Source organism: Cheilinus undulatus, linkage group 7 (genome assembly GCF_018320785.1).
Source record: "Cheilinus undulatus linkage group 7, ASM1832078v1, whole genome shotgun sequence".
NCBI lineage: Eukaryota > Metazoa > Chordata > Actinopteri > Labriformes > Labridae > Cheilinus > Cheilinus undulatus.
The window spans coordinates 15,497,154-15,517,323 of NC_054871.1; the positions used below are offsets into that span (position 1 = coordinate 15,497,154).

A 20,170-nucleotide genomic window follows, 5' to 3' on the forward strand; every position below is an offset into this window, starting at 1 on the left:
TTGCTAACCGCTATTAAACCACCAACGAAGAAGAGGAAGTAGCCGTCATATTAAAACACTTGAAGAAGAAAAGTCTGCTCCCGGCTTCTACCGCAAGAGTGGCGGAGCAGCATGAGCCGCTGCTTGTCTCTCCCTCTCTATTTATCTCTGCACCGTTTTTTTCTGTCTTTTTTTTTTAATCTCTGGATGTGAAAGCGGAGAGAGTCGAATTTATTACCGCCGCTAAAACATTTTAAAGGCTACACACGGACTGCAAAAGTGTATTTAAGCTCTGATCAGACTGATTGTATCCTGTGTTTACATGAGCTAGTCTGGGGTCCTTCACTGACACACCAGTCAGGATTTTGCACAAAGAATCGCTGCACCAGCTTTTTTAAAATTCAAAATTGTGTTACTGCACTCTTCATAGATTATAAATATTAGACATTGCTCTAAAATGTACTTACTTTATTTAGCAAATGTATTTTACTTTTTTGAACCAGGAGATATCGGGCTGTTTTTTGGATTCTTTCCGTTTTGCATATTTTTTTGTTTTCCTCTTTTTTTTTTTTGGCTCATGTTTAATACCTCACAGACTGTACCAACCATCACTGTTAGTTCTTAATAACACTAGAGGAACTAAGTATTGATCAGTTGATTCAAATTTATATAACATCTGAATGAAGTATTATCTGCACTGACATTAGTAAAAGAAACAACAATAATAGTAAATGAGGGAAATCTAGAATTATAAATCTTTTCTCTCTTATTAAACCTGAACTGATCGGTGACCCCCAAAACCGAGGCACGACCTGAACCGTGACCTCTGTGAACCGTTACACCCCTATCTTTTAGCATTAGCACGTGTAAAGCATTAATAAAGCTAAGGTCTTTATGTGCAGAGATGTATTAATGTGTTTCATTTAAAAGCATGGCTATTAATGCTGTACTGATAGTGAAGCATTCATAAAGCATTAGTAACCCCAAGCCCAGCTATGCCACTTAACTAATGCATCAATAAAGTATTAACGATTTTGTTTATAATGACACATTTGTTAGTACTTAATGTTTCATAAAGGATGAGTGTTTGCATGATGAGAGGCACTTCTGGGTTGATTTTTAGGTGAACAAGTTTTAGCTGTTTCCCAGGAGGCTTAAAGTCTCACACCCTCTTCTTTTCCTGGTAATGGATTCATCAGAAGTGAAGATGAGTCAGCAGCTAATTGCTGTTGTTTGATGTAGAGGTGGGTGATGTCACTGTTCATACCTTTAATTTGCATCTATTTTTGGGCATTCGAGTGCAAACTAATAATGCTCGCTGTCTGATTCACCGTGCATTTATATTACCAGAGGTTTCACTGGACATACACTATATGGACAAAAGTATTCAGCCACTTGACCATTACAACAACAGGGACTGTGATGACATTGTATTCAAATACATATACATTAATACGGCGTTTGCCCCTCTTTTATTGCTGTGACAGCTTCCACTTATCTTGGAAGGGTTTCCACAAGATTTTGGAGTGTTTTGTTGGAATTTGTGCCTATTCATTCTGTAGGGCATTTATGAGGTCAGGCATTGAGGTTGGATGAGAAGGCCTGGCTCACAATCTTCATACCAGTTCATCCCCAAGATGTTTAATGAGGCCAGTCAAGTTCTTCCACACCAAACTCATCTAACCATGTCTTTACAGTCCTTGCTTTGTGCACTGGGGTGCTGTCATGTTGGAATAGAAAAGGGCCTTCCCCAAACTGTTGCTACAAAGTTGGAAACATAGCACTGTCCAGAATGTCTTGGTATGCTGTAGCTTTAAGATTGTCCTTCACTGGAGATCAGAGGCCTAGCTTAAACTCTGTAAACAGCCCCAAACCATTATCCCTCCTCCACCAAACTTCACAGTTGGCACATTACAGTCAGGCAGGTAACCAAGACCCACCCATCTGACAGCTTAAAAGAAAAGCATGATTCATCATTCCACAGAATACATTTCCATTGCTTCACAGTTCAGTATTAGTGTGCTTTACACCACTTCATCTGAGGCTCGGTATTGGGCTTTGTGATGTGAGTCTCTCCATGAAAACCCATTCCATGAAGCTTGTGCCACACAGTTTTTGTGCTTACATTAATGCCAGTGGAAGTTCAGAGCACTTTAGTGACTTCTGCACTATGCCCCAAAGTAGTCGATTTTGAGGGCCCTGCTAAAAAAAAAAAACAACATAAAAATGTCGTACTTGTAGCCCAACTGACATAAACATTTAAACACTTTATACACACACTGCTGTGTGTAAAATACCAGTCAGAATTTCAATACATTTGAACTTTTTCTTCATTTTCTTAAATAAATCATCATCTGGAACCACACAGTTTTCTTTCTATGGTCTTTTTCAAAACAACTAGTGCCAAATATAAATCTTAATACTGAATTCTTTTACTCTATTTTGCAACTTTAAGCAGTTAATGTTAACCTATTGATCTACAAAATGTTGCTTTTACAATAATTAGGGCAGCAATTTTCAAAGTGTGAGGCAAACCCTCCCCTGGGGGGTACCACAGGATTTAAGGGGAGGCATGGAACTATAAAGTAGAAAAAGGTGAAGCAAATTTAAGCACATTGCTTTTAAGGGACTGTACTAGAGTCGACTAAAGGGTTTTACTGCATTGGTCCTGATGATGCTAAATGGCCACAGTGTTTAACTAGCAAGTTCCTGAAGGTCATTGAGACATTTAATGCTATAAACACTAAGACAGTCTCTGCAAGTGCAAAATTTTGACACTGATGGTGATCAAAAGCGAGCACCAGAAAAAGCTGAAGGTGGAGGATGATCTGCTGTCAACTGCACAGATGCAAACTCATAGTTTCCACTAAATTAGATCATATAGAGCATGAGCTCAGGTAATAAGTTCATTACTGAAACCAAGTTACTGATTGTCAGGGAAAGATGGATGTTTAAAACACATGCAAACCACAATATCAAAATGTTAAGATAAAATAAAAATGCTTAAAGATGAGACAAATATCTGGGAATATATAGTAGTTATAAAAATCATATTTTTTGGGTCCATGGTATAAATTATTTTCTCTTGGGTGAGGCTCACTTTCCCACACTTTGAAAACCAGTAGCCCCTGGATTAGAGCTTGGGGACAGTACCTTTCTGCAGTAGAACTGCATCATTTCACCCAAATATTTTACAGATTTGTTCCCATTTTAAATCTAAATATTTATTTCAGATGGCCTAAAAATAGCACAACTAACTGCCTGAAAACCAAAAATTATGCAAAGGAGCATTTCTCTGGACCCACTCTGTGCATTAAAGTTTCATTTTTTTTCTTTAATACCTCAAAATAAGATAGTTTCACACCAATGTGAAAATCAAAACATTTACATCATGATTTAAATTTCACATTTATAGTCTTGAAAACAATGCATTTTTAATTTTCAATCATTTTTGTTCACTGAAACATCAGTAAAACTATACAGTGTTAAATAGTGTCAACCTGGTTGGATATTTGGAGATTCTTTTGTTGCAAATTAAGGAAATATCCTATTTAACTGTATCAAAAAACTCTTAAGTAGCTACTTAGTACTCAAAAAACTTTAAATGAATTACCCTTACTTATGCTTAAATTGATCTATAGATACTCGAATACAATAATCTTACTCTCTTTGCACCTCTAGTTTACAGTCTGTCATTTATTCCTTTCAAAGCTACTCTCAGAGCTTGTTTACATAAGGCTATCATCATAACACTGAAAGCATGGCTACAGCTGAACAGCCAGGGGAAAAAACATTGATTCTGACCTGTGCATTTTCTAAAATATTTTTGACCTTAATAGAAAGGTTATGAAGTCGAGAAATGTGGAGAATAACTCATAAAGATTAAGAAAGAGGTGGTCAGAGAATCAAACCCTGTGGTAAAGAGAAAAAGAAGACCGCCTTAAAGCACCTTTCCTTTACATTCAAAGAATCCAGCCTGCCTTATCATAGCTGAGCTGCCACTGACATACTTTCAGGTCATTTCACCCACTCAGAAATCTCAGCTATTTTACCGCCAATCCAGTTTGCTTGTGCTGCTCTTTGAAAGGCTGCATTATTGACTCTCATTCTCATTTGTTAAAGAGTCAGGGGAAGAATTTTTACAAGATCTGAGACTAAAGCTTAAAGGGACGGTTTAAATAAACAAGTGTAGTTGACAGTAGTCAGATAACAGCCAGCATGGTGCCTGTTTTTAGGAGTAACCGGAAACTAAGCTACATATGTGCTGAAAACAGGATCAAAAGAAAAATATTTTAAGCAAACAGCCTATGCAGCCATTTAGAGTCACCAGTCAAACCCACAGATGAAGACAAAGATATTTAGAGTTGTGGCTGTCCCTTTATTTTACCACTGTACTACTCTCAAGTTTAAGCCCAGTCACAGAGCTCTTCTTTTACACTCATTTGTCCTTTGAGAACAGAAAACATATCTTAGATTGTTCCCTTAAAGCTACAATAAGTAGAATTTCTATGACTGAAATGTCCATACGTCCCAAAAAGATGGAGCACCATGTAAAACGTGAATAAAACAGAACGCAATGATTTCAAATGTAATAACATTTTATTCACAATAGAACATAACCAACATGTAAGATGTTGAAACCGAGGCATTCCACAATTTCATGTAAAACATTAGCTCGTTTTGAATTTGATGACGGCAACACATCTCACAAAAGTAGGGATAGGGCCACGTTTACCTTTATATAGCATCCTCTCTTCTTTTAACAACAGTCTGTAAACGTCTGGGAAGTGGAGCAGTCCTTGGTCTTCTTTGCTGGATTTATAATTTGCCAAATGTTTTCTAATGGTGAAAGGTCTGGACTGCAGGCAGGCCAGTTCAGCACCTGGACTCTTCTGCTGTGAAGCCATGCTGTTGTGATGGATGTGTTATGTAGTTTAGAATTATCTTGCTAAAATATTTAAGGCCTTCCCTGAAAGAGACATTGTCTGGATGGGAGCACATGTTGTCTATGTGCTTTTCAGCATTGATAGCACCTTTCCAGGTGTGTAATGGCACGACAAACTGTGATGACAGACAAGATTTCTGGAAATGTTCCTGAGCCCATGCATTGATTTCCATTACAGATGAATGCCTGTTTTTTAACCCTTTAAAGCCAATCGTATCATATTTGATTTACAGTTTAGTGACACCTGTCTAATCAGCATGACCAATAATACCCTTAAAAACCTTTTGTATACAATCTAAAAAATGATTTAAAAAAAATGCCCTCTGGTGGATTATTAGCTGCTGAAAACGCCTCATATCAAATGTGACGCAAAAAAAAAAAAAAAATTCTGAATTTTCTGTCTGTTATTTGAGGAATCAGCCTTTACAGGGTTAATGTAGTGCTACCTATAGAGCTTTCTAACCTGAGTGTGATGTCAAAAGAGGTGACCTGCTGACTCCCATGGAGGGGAATGTCACTTTTCAAGCTTACCAATCCAAACAGTGAAAGACACATCAGATAAGGAGGAAATATTTATAATGTGTTCACTAATTCTTCGTAAGACGTCGGTATTTACTTGGCATGACTTCTTGAAGTGATAGTTTCCATTTGGCTTGCTGGCCGCACCTGTATCAATGTTAAAAACCACAGATGCATCACTGTCAGTGCACGCTGTTGTGTTCACCTGTTTTTGGTTCAGGTTCTGCAGCATTGTTTGGCCTCACTTGTTCAACATAAATGCTGTGCCACTCCCCATAGATGGAATATTCTTTTACAGCTTTCTGAGGTGACAACAAGGCTTTACACTTCGTCTGGTAAGACTTTTAGATTTGCTTGAAAAAACATCAGATGTTTAAATTGAAACTTAAGGTTAGACAAGAGCTTAAACCTATGTTATCTCACTAAGACTTACACAATTTAGACAAAATGGAGCTTAGAAAGGGTCATATATGATAACTAGCTTTTTTCTCCATCAGACAGCTTTGTTTGGTTCTAAGATTTATTGCTAAAGTTAGGTGTAAAAATTTAAAACACATTAAAGTTTCAGAATTTGAAATGCTAAAATGAACACTAAGGTGTGTTTTAACATCATGGCCCTGCTGAGCCAGTGGCCTATTTAAAGCTAATGTGGGTCACTAAGTTTCGCCTGTCACTACAGCGTCTTACTCCACTGCTCATGTTTTTATTTAAAGTGACAATAGATGGAAGATTGTTGTAACATAGATAACTATGACAAGGAGAACTGCTGTGATTCTGAGAGATCTGCTGGAGTTGAAAGATGGAGATTCTACCAAGATTTCTAACAAAGCAGGAAATAAAACATAACGTAGGCGTTGCTGCTGCTCATGCTGACTACATGTTGGAATAAAGATTATTTTTGGGTGGAATAGAGCATCCAAATTTCTAAAGTCACATTTTTAAACACTTAAAACAGGAAAGTAGCAGCCCCTCTGAACCATTTTTCATTTTATAGTTTTTGGTATTGGGATACGATTTTTGACTCTGATAGCTATCTATCATTTTTAAAAAAATTTTATCAATTTATTTATTTTTTATCGCTGCCGTTGGGCCAAAACTTTGAAGCTCTAAAATCACTACTTTTCAGTGAATTAAAAAAAGCTGTACTTTAACATTATATTGTGATCGTCAGCATCTTTATGACCATTTTCTTTGGCTTAAAAATGTTTAAAACCCACTGACAGATGTAAGGACCGACTGATAGCACTGATTTATGAAAAACACTTCAGTGTTATGTTTGTCAATTTATCTGTTTTGCTCCAAGAATAGAAATACAAAGCACATAAAAACAATATCAAATCATGAGACTGGGTGTGGTAGAAACCTGTAAATGGCTTATGTAAGAACCACACCCATTAAATGGATTAAAAAAATCACGAGTAACTAAATATCACACATTAAGTGCAGAAATTTAGTATGAATACGATTTTTTAAATGGAAACAGACAGAGGATGTGGCTGAATCAAGAATGGCTGAAAATTTCTTGATGGGATTTCTTCCCTATCAACTATAATAAATAGGTGAAGTAATTTGTGTTGGATTTTTTTCTTAAACACAAATGCTGGTTAAAATGTCTTTTTATTTCAAGGCACTATAAGCACCATTATGGAGCAGACCGTCCAACGCAGAGCAAATTCAAGTGCTTTTCAGAGTTAAAAAAAGGAACATTTCAAACTTAAAAGACAACAGAACAACATTAGAATATAACATAAGAATCAAAGAAGTTGGAATCAAGATTATAATAGTTTTGTATTTTTCATTAGTTTTCATCTTTATCTAATTTTAAGTTTAGTCTTGGTTAGTCTTTCCTGCTGTCTGTTTAGTTTAGTTTAGTTTTAATTTTGCAAAAATGCTTTGTTTTAGTTCAGTTTTTATTAGTTTTAGTTTGTTTTTATACTTGGGATACCTGTCAGGGCAGAGATCCAAAAGAGATTTTCACTTTTCCCTTTAATAATTCATTTTTAATATTTGTATACAACTCAAGACTAAAACTCCCATTGTGTGACGTCATCTTCAATCAAATCAGGTGCTTTTGCTCTCTGCAGGCTTGGGTGTTCATGTCAGTCTGCTAGAGTCAAAGACTAAAACTAAGGAGATTTTGTCCCTAATTTTATTTCATTTTAGTTAGTTTTGTGAGCACACAATACAGTTTTAGTTAGTTTTAATCTTATTTGAAAAGCTTAGTTTTTATTTAGTTTCAGTTAACTGAAATGATTCTTACATTTTAGTTTTATTCAGTTTGTTTTAGTCAACTATAATAGCCTTGGTTGGGATTCAGCAAAAATAAGAAAATGTTAATCACTTGTACTTAAAAAACATACTAAATAAATACAAGAGTTGTTTAAAGAAGCTAAGAGAAGTTTGAACTTGATGGGAATGCAGCCGTGAATAAAAACATATAAAGACCTGTTCTAATGGAGCTAACAGATGCATAAAAGGCCCGTATTCTCTGGAAGTTTTTCAAAATTTTAGGAACGTAGAAACAAGTGCTGTAAAGATTAATCAAGTTATTTGCAGTTAATCAACGTCCACAATGGGCGCATGATTAAAACGATTAGTGCCTTTTCTAAATGCTTTGTTTCATCCACATCTGTGTCTCTACAGCCACAGTGATGTAAAATAAGTTCATCACTCCCTAACGTCTGATTTCACTTTAAAGAAACTCACACAGCTCAGTGGACAAGCCAGAAGTCATCTGAGTTTAGTAATCAAACATTTATCTTTTTAGTGATGTGTTATTTCCTTTAAGATCCTTGAAAAAATCTTTTTTATGTGGTTAAATTTATGTTATAATTTTCGATCTACCTATAAAAGCAGGTCTGCATCCAAACAGGAAGTCAATTACCCCTAATTTAAGACATTAGGAAAGCCGCAAAAGTCAGAAAAACAATTCTGAATGCATAATAGTGGAATTTTAAAAGGCATTAAAAAGAGTGAGATTAATCATGATTAACTACAGAAATTATTAGATTAATTGCAATTCAGTCCAGTTTCTTGGACTAGCAAGTAAACCTGTCCCAGAGGACCTCATAGAGAGGGGGTCTCATTAAGCAGATAGGTATCTGGGCCATTTAAACCTTTATTTACTAACAGCAGGATTTTAAAAATCTATCCTTTGACTCAAAGGAAGCCAGTATAAAGATCTGAGGACTGCTGTAACGTCATCTACTCTCTTGGTGTTGGTTGGGGATTTTTTTGTTGGTTCTATATTTTCTGTGGGTTTTGTTTTTTTTTTCTTTTTGGTTGTTTTCATTTCTTTATTTTTTCTTCTAATGTGTTTCTTTTACTCTTTGTCAGGATGTTCTGAAGTTTTATGTGCAGGACTTTGAAATGCCTCGTCACTGAAATGTGCTCATGAATAAAGCTGCCATGCCTTTAATTAAAAAACAAAAACATTAATATATACTGTCAACAATAATACATGGGAGCAAGTGTTGCTTTCAGGACAGCTGCATATCTGCAGACACCATATTAGATAGGCTCTTCCTGCTTTCCCCTTCTACAGTTTTGGCAGATGGCCAACATAAATCTGGTTCTGCTCATTGCTGAGTTTTTGGTGGTTAATGTTGGGTCTATGATTTTTTTAGGCTTTATGGCAAAGTTTCACTGAAGGATAAGGGGAATATTTGAAGAAATTTGGCATATGTTTTTATGGGATACTTAAAGGCTGGTGTCTTATCAGGTCCCACTTTCAGTGTGACATTCTGATGCCTTGTGTGAAGCACTTTGAATTAACTAAAGAAAAATAAACAAATTATTAGAATTTTAAATGCATTTATCCCAGAATTTCTGTATACAAATACTCTATTAGATAGGATGAAGAGTGAACTCAAGATTCAAATACTTTTTTGCATGAATAATTTCATTTTAAAGCCACAAGATGGTGCAAATTCCCATAAAATCATCCTGCTCGCTTAAATGCATGTTATTTAGATTTTCTTGTGTTAATCTCATATTTTCGTGTTTTCAGGTTAATTTTGTGCGTCTGTGCAAAAGAATCCAAATGGCCGTCACTGTTCAGCCCCTGACAGACTGGAACACCGGCCTCTTTGACTGTTGTGACGACGTTAGCACATGTAAGAGTCAACACCACTACTTTCAATCACATTTATTAATAATTGAATCTGTTATATAAAAAGCTTTTCCTTATTTAATTTGTCATTTATGTTAGTAGTTACTACTCTAATAGGATGTTTGTGTCTTTAGGCTGCTATGGGTTCTGGTGCTGCCCCTGCCTCGCCTGCACCGTCTCAGGGAGATTTGGAGAGAACCGCTGTCTCCCCTTATGTGACATATGCAGCCCTGCTGTAGTATCAGCCCTGGGGATTCCTCTGTGTGCGCCCCCTGCTGCTCTGTCTCTGAGGGCAGCCATTCGACACAGACACGCCATCAAGGTAAAATAAACCATTTTATTAAGCCCTCTTCACTGTGCTACAACCTGAAATAGAAGGCCTCTTTGACATTACTGCTGCTTGATTTAAGAGCAAGAGCAGTCCAAGCAAACATCTGGTGAATGCACGTTAGTCCTGAGCAGGTCAGTCCACAGATTTGACCTGAACCCTAACAAACCCAGAGAACTGGCCCCCATCAGTAGTGATGGATCAATCATATTGTGTGTGTGTTGGATCAGTAGCATTGGTGCTAGCATCCTGGCTAACAGCTCCCTCATGCTGGAGCTGGTAAGTGCGTCAAGCTATTATTGTGTTCTGATGTTAAAATAATTTGTTTATGGCACTTCTTAACCCTTTTAACCACTTTTCCACCCATTTTTGCCACTGTTATTTGCCGCCTTTTATCAATTATGCTGACTTTTTTTTACATGCTTTTTCCTCTTTTTACCCATTTTGCCACATTTTTAACCTCTTTCCATCAGTTTTTCTCTCACCCATTTTTGACATTTTTAACACATTTTTGCCAGTTTTACCCATTTTGCTAAAATTCCAATTCACTACTTTTAACCACTTTTAACCACTTTTTGTCACTTTAAACAAATTTGTCAATATTTGCCTATTTTTACGTCTGTTAACCCATTTTTTGCCAATTAAAATCTCAGTTTGCCACCTTTACTACCCATTCTTGTAACATTTAAAACCATTTGGCCAGTTTTTGAACCATTTCTAACATTTTTTCTGCTTGTTATTTCCACTTTCCACCTATTGTGACCTCTGTTAACCCAATTTTTCCTACTATTTACCACCTTTTATGCCAATGTTGACAGAATGTAATTATTTGTTCTGCCAGTTTGTGCCAATTTAAACCCATTTTGCCATTTGTCATTCCTTTTCACTACTTTGTCCTGCTTATTTTGCCACTTTTAACCCATTTTTGCCACTTCCTGCAGATTTTTTACCTCTTTTAACCCATTTTTGCCACTTTGAACCCTGGTACCATAATGAGATTTGTGCTTCCCCTCTAACATAATTTGACATAATTTATTAGACAATGCCTGATAAATCCAGTACAATGCTCCTAAATGTTAAACCTGCCCCTCCACAGGGTACTCTCTGTAAGGACATCGCCACCTCCTGTTTCTGCTCATGGTGCTCCTGGTGTCAGATGAACCGTGAGCTTAAATACCGCAAGAAAAACACAGCTGTGGTCGTCAATGTGCAGCCTCCTCCAGTGATGATGGCTCCTGGAAACGCTCCTCCTGCTGGTTTTGTGAACCAGCCAGTCGTTATGGCTAGATACTGAGTTATCTGGCCTCTGATTGGTCCGCCCTGGGAAGGAAATATGAAGAGACATGGGTGAACTGTATCTGATAGTTGGTATACATGGTTTGTTAGTTTTTCTTTTTACATCAATAATCTCTTTATTAAACTGAACTGATGTTAGTGACTAACATGTCAATTCTCTGCACTATACCAGGTTTACATGTATGTTGAAGAAATGATCATTATGGCTGTCAGTGATGAATAAATGATACATACAGCACTGTGTCAGTGAGTTGACTCTGAAAATCTATACGGAATATATAAATCACAACAAAACAATAAGAAAACACAATGATAATAAAGAAAACATTAAAAAAAAGAAAACAGAATTCAGGGCCACCATACTTTACTCATGTAGATCACCCATAACAGAGAACTGGGATGAATTTCTCTTCTCGGATTATTTTCTCTGTTTTTAGATGTAGTATTAAAGGCTTGCAGTAGATGGTGACAGAGTCAATATTTAAATTCACCAAAGAAAACATGAGTTGAAAAAAAAGTTTCATGGTTCACATCCTTAAACTAGAGTTAGATATTTGTAGATGAAGTATATTCATCGTAATACTTTCCTACTGATAATAATTTAAAAGTGTAAAAGGTCACTTTTAGCCCTGGGGTATAAATACTCATGATTTTGGAACATTTGGTCATGTGTAATTTTTCACACACTGGGACAACAGCTCAGCGGTCACCTGATAGTAACAATTACACTGCATAAAACTGGATCAAGGTACTGCTACTGACACCAACATCAAGTTTAAACAGTTGTGCAGAATTATAACTACCTCATAATGATAACTACCATGGGGGTTATTAATATTCTTAACAAGGAAAAAAGTTTCAGAGTTGTAAATGATTTTATTTAATTCTATTCTCCCAATCATCTCAAAACCAATGCTATTTTATTTACATGGCACTGAATCTTTAGGGTTTTTTACACTTTTCATGCCTGCACTCATGGTTTGTGACGAGTAGTGGTGGCTCCTCACTCTGTCAGCAAAATAGCACGGCGACGCAGTGGTTAGCGCTGTTGCCTAACAGCAAGAAGGTTGCTTGTTTGCTTCCCGGTCAGGGCCTCTCTGTACGGAGTTTGCATGTTCCCAGGCATGTGTGGGTTCCCTCCGGGTACTCCGGCTTCCTCCCACCACCAAAAACATGCTCATTAGGTTAATTGGTGACTCTAAATAAGGGGTATAAAAATGGATGCATGAATTCTTAGGTCTTATTTTAAGAGTTAGGCTACTATTTGTGAAGAACTCAGATGGGGAATGGGGGATCTATTGTCCCCCATGTCAAATGTTTGAAAAATCACTGCAGAGGGGTCCTCCTGTGTGCCGCTATGATGCTCCCTTTGGTGACTTTTGAGTGGACAGAATTTTTCCAAAGTGCCAGATCTGATGCTGTCTAAGGCCGGCCACACACTAGACGATTTTTTAATCTGAAACGATTTTGAAACCGTGAGAGACCACAGACTTCAGGACAATTTCCAAAGATTTTTCATCTTTAATCCTCTGAACGCACACACTAGACGACTTAGCTAGATTGCCAGCAGATTAGCAGATTGTCAGATCACTGGACCACACACCTGCCGACCTGCCTCCGACCTCGCGTGATCACATGACTTCAGGAAAAAAAAACAAAAGAAAAACGGATGTCTGTGATACAGTCTTGCTGTCTTTCCAAAACAGGCTGTCCTGGAGTATGTTACAGGTGCAGCAACAATCATAAAACAGGGGAAAGACTCAGGACGAAATCCTGTCTGGAATTAAGGTACCGTTGTGTTTATGGTTGTGAGCGGTGAAAGTATGATTCGTCTGGTGAAGCTACCGGTGTGCTCACTCTCATTGGTTGTTGTGGGTACTCCGTCAGCGGCACTACGACCTAGAATCATAAATATCAAGCATGTTTGATATTTACGATTCAGGGTCTGGGAGGCTACGACGCGATTTGGAGCAGTAAATTAATTGTGTTGACACCACCGAATGCAGACTACTCAGACAAATAATCGTTCGTGACAAGCCTCCAGTCGGTATACGCCCCCGCAATTGTCAGGGGAGGCAAATCTCGACTAAAATCGGGCTTAAAATCCTGTAGTGTGTGGCCGGCCTAAGTGGACAAAATTTAACAAATTGCCTTTTAAACACTCTTTAGGTGAACAAAGTATGGCTTGGTCCATTTAAAGGGGACACAAATTTGGCTCAGTGCTCTCTAATTTGACACAAATCTGACAGAGCGGGATTTTAAATGCCCTCTTAATAGACAAAATTTGACAAAGTGTCCTCTAAGTGGATACAATATGTGGCATTTATTTGTCAAATCATTAGTGAAATGGTTCATAATTCCTTGTCTGTTTTTACAGAAACAAACGCTGTCTATGAGTGGTTTACCAGATGGATGTGTGAAATCCATCTGGCCTGCAGGTTACTAGGCATAATCATGATTTTAAAAAGTTAAATCTCGACCAGGATTTCTAACCATTTCACCGTAAATGTCTGACAGCTCTTTGAACAGTGGTGCCCCACTGCACACAGCAGGTGCCCTTTTTTAATGATTTTGCCCCTGCCCCTCAAACCTCCTGAGTCCGCCACTGTAACAGCACATAATTCACTGAATTAATTCATGGACAGGGGTTTGCATGTTATATGCTGTGTTTTATATTGTATATCTGGCACTAGTAGCTCACCTGTGTCATCTCCACCTGGAGTGTTTACACCAAAGAGGGCCCAGCCAAGTGCCAGCCCATGGAGGCCAGCAAAGTCATGGTCCATTGTAAGGTAGTCTGTGATTACCATATTTTGAATTTCACTTGAATGATAACTACACCCCTATCCAAGTAACCACAGACGAAATGTTTCAATTTATTTCTGCTGTAGTACAGAATGGCCATTTTCAAAATGAAAACCCTTTTTCTAAATACAGAATTACCTTTTTGGAAATGTTAACAGTGTGGATGGACAACAAATGAATAAGCATGATGTGTACAAATGTCAGAAATGCAATAAGGGGTAAATAAAAGAACAAAAATAGTTACAAGTGGCAAAAAATCAGTTGGAGAAAAGTGGTGAAAAGTGATTATGGAGTATCAAAAAAGGGTTTAAATTGGGGAAAATGGGCTAGGCAAGGGCAAAAATGGGCTAGGCGAGGCAAAAGGGTGAAAAATGGGCCAGAAAAAATGGTGAAAAGAGGTTAAAAGTGGCAAAAGTTGGATAGCTGGGGCAAAAATGGGCTAGGCAAGGCAAAAGGGGGAAAATGGGTAGGAAAAAAATGGCGAAAAGCAGTTAAAAAAGACCAAAATTGGGATAAAATTGGCAACAATGGGTTTACAGTGGCAAAAACATTGGCTAGAACAGTGATGAAAAGGGTTGTAGTTTAGTTTAAATTATATTTATTATGTTTGATGGATTTGACTGTGTCAGCTTCAAAAACTTCCTGTTTATCATCTCTTTTCAGGTCCCCCTTAGCGCTTGTTATTATCCATCCTTCCTTTTAGCCTACATTATCCTCTTGATTTTTTATCAGGGCAGTGATTAACCATTTGGAACCACAGACCTCTTGACCAAGAGCACTGACTGGCTGATTGTCGATATGAAAATATTAGAGTCAGGAGATGGAGGAGATGGAGAAGGAGAGAGGGAGAGGCTGAGAGACAGAGGGGAGTTGGGAGGGGTAAGGCTGCCCTTGGGATTATATCCAGTATGATGTATTTACTGTAACTGTGCAACAGCCCTAGTGGCTTTAAAACAACCCGGCCCACTTGATTTGTCCTGGTTCACCATAGCCACTCTGGGCGTGTTTGGCAGCATCAGGTTTAGTTATCCACTATCTCACTGTTATCTAAAATGCAAAACATGCTAGTGCCAGTCCAGGCCAGGCCCAGCATTTTAGTTTGTCTTCAGAGCTGCCATCAAACAAGGTGTTCCCCTCACTCAGGTAAGGCCTTTATGTTTCCTCCTTTAAACTAGAAAATGATTTAATTGTCAATGTTACCGGTCCCTATTTACTCTGGTCCTCTTACACTGGTCCTTATGGAGTCTGAAACAAATACAAAGTTTTTAAATTTGTGATGTAGACTACAATGTATGTCTTTTTCTCTCTTTTTAAAACAAATGCAAGCTCACTTCAAGGACGTGCAAAGCTGTCCTGGGTAAACTATGTAGTTTGTTTTGTTTAAATGGCAAATTTTGAAACTTTACTGTTGCTTTTACTCACTTTTACCAACCTACAGTTTAAACCTGAATGAGAATGTGATGTTTACTTTATGCTCCTTTATCATATGGAAATATGGTGACAAATACAAAAGAGAATGTGAATGGAAGAGATCTCAGTGGATTTTACACCCAAAAGAGCTCTTTATTCTTCTCAATCACTGTAATTTACACCAGGTATCATAATTCACATCAATCAGAGGGTAAATAGTGAGGGTTTTTTCACTTTACGGTGACGGCAATGTAACTATGGATTCATGCATGTGAATCTTTGCTGTGCTGACAGTTTTTTAAATATTTTGGAGCCAAGGCTCTGTGTTTTGATTCCTTCTTTATATTTGCAGCCTTGATGCTGTGATATTTAAATTGCAAAAAAACATTATCACCATTAAAGATACGGTTCAAAACATTATTCAGTCATGTTTTAGTAAAATTGACTTCAGACATTACATGCCACATAAAATTGAAATATTCCTTTAGATTTATATGAATCTGATGACTGTCATCAGAGCCCCTATCTGCCTACCATTAGACTTTTTTAACTTGTCAGGTCTGAATTACACAGCCAATCAGGACAGTCAGTGCAGCTTTGAGGAGAATGTTTTAAACACCAACATCTGTGTAGACTCATTCAGACACATCGCTATGGCGATGCCACTCACTAAAGTGGACAGTGGCAGAGCCAGTATTACAGGATATGCAAAACTTCAGCTCGAAATTATGTTCTGGGTGCATTTAAAAGTAAGAGAAGTAACAAAATAGCATCACCTTAGTAAACTCAAATGTCAGAGGCTTTGTTAAAAGTAATTCCCCTCTTGGGAGCTTACAAACAGGAATGTTCCTCAGTGAATCATTTCACATCTGGTTACAGTAAATTATAATTGTATTTAGCCGACTAGTATAAAGTCAGGTAAAGACATTCTGCAATCTGAATACACATCTTAAGGGTAGAAAGTTAGTTTACAGAATGTAACAAATGGGAGCATTGCTGGCATCATCAGCCTTCAATCCTCTTTGCAGGTTAACATCTACATTCCTGCTTTGAAAATTGTCACTGCTGAGGTCACAGAAAGCATTACCTAGCAACCACTGGACAACTTTATTCCTTTTTTCTCAGTCAAAATAGTACTTAAATGTGCTATTCCTGTGAGATGCTATCGATACTATCAGCTCATTGTTGTTTACATTGGATTAAAGAGTATTGTAGCAGCATGGCAGTAGTCATTAGGAACAGCTACAGTGGCGGATGGCTGCATTACAGTTTAGACTGAGCATTTGACCAGGATATTAGGCCTGAACTGATAAAAATACATTTTTTCTAATTATATATGCCGGCTAATTTGTTTAGTGTTTCAAATTGTCAAAATGCTCATCAGACCAAATAAAGAGGCATTCATGAGTCCTTCTCTGTTTCAGTGAAAATGGTCATGTGACTGACATATGCTAGCGTTAGCATTCAGGCCTTCTGTTGCAAACATAGACTGTAAAAAAAATTGGACAAAGCCTTTGTGATGTCAGCTGTTTAATCACGGCAGACAAGAGCTTCCTGTCAGCACTAAAGCGAGCCTTCTGGTGCTAGCATCTGCCTGTCAAGCTATCTGTCAATCAAATGAGACATGCCAATCTGTGCGCAGTAAGTTTTTTCCTAAATATAATAGAAAGGAATGTGGTACAAAAAAATTTACCCCTGGTACAGTGGACATTAACACATTAGCTAATGAGACACATTTAGTTTTTTTGAACCAGGTAGTAAACCAGTTTATGACACGTGTAAAATATTGCTTCTTAACATGTGTTTAGACAGGACTTCCAATGTTCCTGCAGCCAGCCTCAAATGGACACTTGCAGTATTGCGACTTTTTGCACTTCCTAATTGGCTTTGATTTTCAGGACTGGAGGTTGCCGCTTGGTTGCCAGTTAGACATTGCCATATAAAATGCTGTTTTACCCTTCAGAAATGATTTGCAGGCATCTAATGCTGACATTATAGTCTCTGTAAAGTGAAATCCAAACTCTGTTTTAACACACTAGATATATTGTAATAAGGTTGCTGTAAACATGTGAAAACACTGAGATCTATGTTTGACTGAATTTTTGATTTAGACTATAAGAAAGTTGTTCACCTCTTTCCTGGCTTGGTTTTATTTGAGCAGGGCGAAAATCTGAGCCCATGACATAATCGGTCTTGATGGGGATTTACCCAACCCCACCTCTAATGGTACAATAATATAAAATTACTGAGCAACTCATGTCTACTGTAAAGTTGAAAGCCAGCTACGTGTTGTGTTGTTGGTCATTGTGAGGTAAATTTCCTAAATCTATCAGCCACGGTGGCCTACGGGTCATTACAAGTATCATAACAGGGACATTTGTGCCAGAAAACAGTAAATTTAATCCCCAACTTCTATCTATGCTCTGGCACAGAGCCAGGCAGTTGCGCACTGATCAGAATCATTTTATTTTATTTGAGAGGATTGTATTGTTCGTGAGTGGGTGTGGCTTCAGCTCATTCAACCAACATGCCCACTGCATCTTAGAGCAGATATTACAACCTCATTTTTCATGGTTTTGAAGCTTATTTTGATTAAGAGATGTTTGTCATGACTGAAATTTGGCCTAGCGGCTCATAGCACAGTGGCCTATCATACAACAAACCTAAAATAGAGATTTTTTAAATCACTACAGGGACTTTAGCTTTCTGTGTACAAAATGTGCACTGCACAGATTGTTACAGGGATTTTGTCAGTAGGCAGTATTTAACACTGTTAATGACAGCAATAAAATCATTGTTTTCATTAAAATGTGGTTATCAAGTTGAATTCAAGTTTTATATGAGACTCATTCACATAAACTATACATTTTATGCAAAGTTTTTCAGCCATCTAAGAGAACTATTGAAGAGAAATTACATGACTTCCTGTTAAAGAGGCTAAACATTGAAATTCGGTATAGTACAGGTATAATAATCAGTGAATACTATAAATTCAAGAGAATATATTCAAAATGTAACTGTTCCTCAGACATTTTCTTTATCCTGTGTTCACAGGTTCATTATCTGTGGCTTCATTTGCCCAGTAAGAGATGTCAACACAACCCCTGGTGGAATGGGAAACCGGTCTCTTGGACTGCTTCGAGGAAGCCAGTACCTGTAAGAATGAATTCAACAGCATTAATTACCTCCGCTAAGGAGGTTATGTGATCGGGTGGGTTTGTTAGTTTGTTAGTTTGTTTGTTAGCAATATAACTCAAAAAGTTGTGGACAGATTTTGATGAAATTTTCAGGAAATGGCATAAGGAAGAAATGATGAGATTTTGGGAGTGATACGGATCACGGTTTGGATCCAGGAATGTTTTAAAGGATTCTGTACTATTGGGAGATAGGGCTAATGGCGGAGGTCTGCGCTCTCTGAGTGCTTTTCTAGTTTTCTTTACGTGCCAGCTGTTTAGTAGAAATGCCCATTCACTTGTGGTTTTGAACCACCTTGTTTCAGGCTGCTATGGTTTCTGGTGCTCCCCCTGCCTTGCCTGCACCGTGTCTGGAAGATTTGGAGAGAACACTTGTCTCCCTCTATGTGACTTTTGCGGCCCTGCTGTGACAGCCTACTGTGGGATTCCTCTGGGTGTACCTCCTGCAGTTCTGTCCATGAGGGCTGCCATGAGAAACAGATATGGTATCAAGGTATGATGCTTGAAGAGCTGATGTGATCGAGGAGAATCTGAGTAACAGTGAGGCAATGTTGTATTTACATCAGTTAATATGTGTCACCTTTTTCCCACAGGGTTCTCTCTGTAAGGACATCGCAGTTTCCTGTTTCTGTGGGTGGTGCTCCTGGTGTCAGATGCATCGAGAGTTGAAACATCGGAAGAAAACCCCCACTGTCATCAATGTGCATAATCAAACCGTTTTTGCTATGCAGCCTGCCCCTGTCATGATGATGCCCCAAGGGTTTGTGACGCAGCAAAATGTTGTGGCCCCGCAAGGTGTTGTGGCCCCGCAAGGTGTTGTGACCCCGCAAGGTGTTGTGAACCAACCTGGGATGATTATGACTTCCTAATGAGCTTTTAGGCTTCTCATTAGTCTGTTGTGTTGTGTGTTAGTTTTTGCTGTTACACTGAAGACCAAATCCATGTATGATTTATCTATTTATTTAACCTTTATTCAACCAGGCTAGTCCCATTGAGATTAAAGATCTCTCCTTCAAGGGGGACCTGGCCAAGAATGGCAGCAATGCCTATATAATTTAAAGTAAACTATGCAATATTAATCACAATCTAATTGTAATAAAGTGCTGATGTACTGTTTTTTAGCATTATATGAGGCAGCGTTTGCACTGTTTATGAAGCTGGAACTCTGAATCACACTATAGACTCCTTTTCCCTGTTTGCATATTAAATAAGGACAAATCAAATGCATGTAAATCATACAAAGTAGTTGATCTGTGGTAACCATGGATGTAAACAAAGTAGCAAGGTGCTGAAAATCCTTGGGCTGCTTGCTACTTTTAGTTGCAGTACACAACACAACCTCTGCAGCTGTTACCTTGTCTCACCTCTGCTAAGCCCCGCCCACACCGAACATGAATACCAACCACTGTCAATGCAAATTGCCTGTTCCCCTCACTTTGCTATGTCTTAGTCAGAAGAAAGAAGCATTATTGGCACTATTCACACAAACACAAAACTGCTGAAAACTTCATGAAGCTGCATTTGTTGCATGAAAACATTTTCACCCTCTCTTTACCTGAAAGTGTCTCTTCTAGCCGCCTCAT

General features: G+C 38.0%; 2 protein-coding genes across 2 annotated transcripts; both read left to right on the top strand.

Moving 5' to 3' along the window:
* The first annotated feature begins 5,756 nt into the window (after positions 1-5,756).
* Positions 5,757-11,416, top strand: LOC121512645 (cornifelin-like). Its single transcript, XM_041792012.1, has 4 exons — positions 5,757-5,778; positions 9,453-9,558; positions 9,689-9,876; positions 10,979-11,416. Exons 2-4 carry the CDS (start codon positions 9,486-9,488, stop codon positions 11,174-11,176), a joined length of 459 nt encoding a protein of 152 aa, XP_041647946.1. The 5' UTR covers positions 5,757-5,778; positions 9,453-9,485; the 3' UTR covers positions 11,177-11,416.
* Positions 11,417-12,861: 1,445 nt separating this feature from the next.
* On the top strand, positions 12,862-19,652 carry LOC121512644 (cornifelin-like). The gene is made up of 4 exons (XM_041792011.1): positions 12,862-12,966; positions 18,448-18,549; positions 18,893-19,080; positions 19,181-19,652. Exons 2-4 carry the CDS (start codon positions 18,483-18,485, stop codon positions 19,454-19,456), a joined length of 531 nt encoding a protein of 176 aa, XP_041647945.1. The 5' UTR covers positions 12,862-12,966; positions 18,448-18,482; the 3' UTR covers positions 19,457-19,652.
* The last annotated feature ends 518 nt before the right edge of the window (positions 19,653-20,170 follow it).

Coding starts and splice junctions, on each gene's coding strand:
- LOC121512645 (XM_041792012.1), top strand. CDS start 9,486: ATGGCCGTCACTGTTCAGCCCCTGACAGACTGGAACACCGGCCTCTTT. Junction 9,559..9,688: donor TTGTGACGACGTTAGCACAT/GTAAGAGTCAAC, acceptor TTGTGTCTTTAG/GCTGCTATGGGTTCTGGTGC. Junction 9,877..10,978: donor GACACAGACACGCCATCAAG/GTAAAATAAACC, acceptor GCCCCTCCACAG/GGTACTCTCTGTAAGGACAT.
- LOC121512644 (XM_041792011.1), top strand. CDS start 18,483: ATGTCAACACAACCCCTGGTGGAATGGGAAACCGGTCTCTTGGACTGC. Junction 18,550..18,892: donor CTTCGAGGAAGCCAGTACCT/GTAAGAATGAAT, acceptor ACCTTGTTTCAG/GCTGCTATGGTTTCTGGTGC. Junction 19,081..19,180: donor GAAACAGATATGGTATCAAG/GTATGATGCTTG, acceptor TTTTTCCCACAG/GGTTCTCTCTGTAAGGACAT.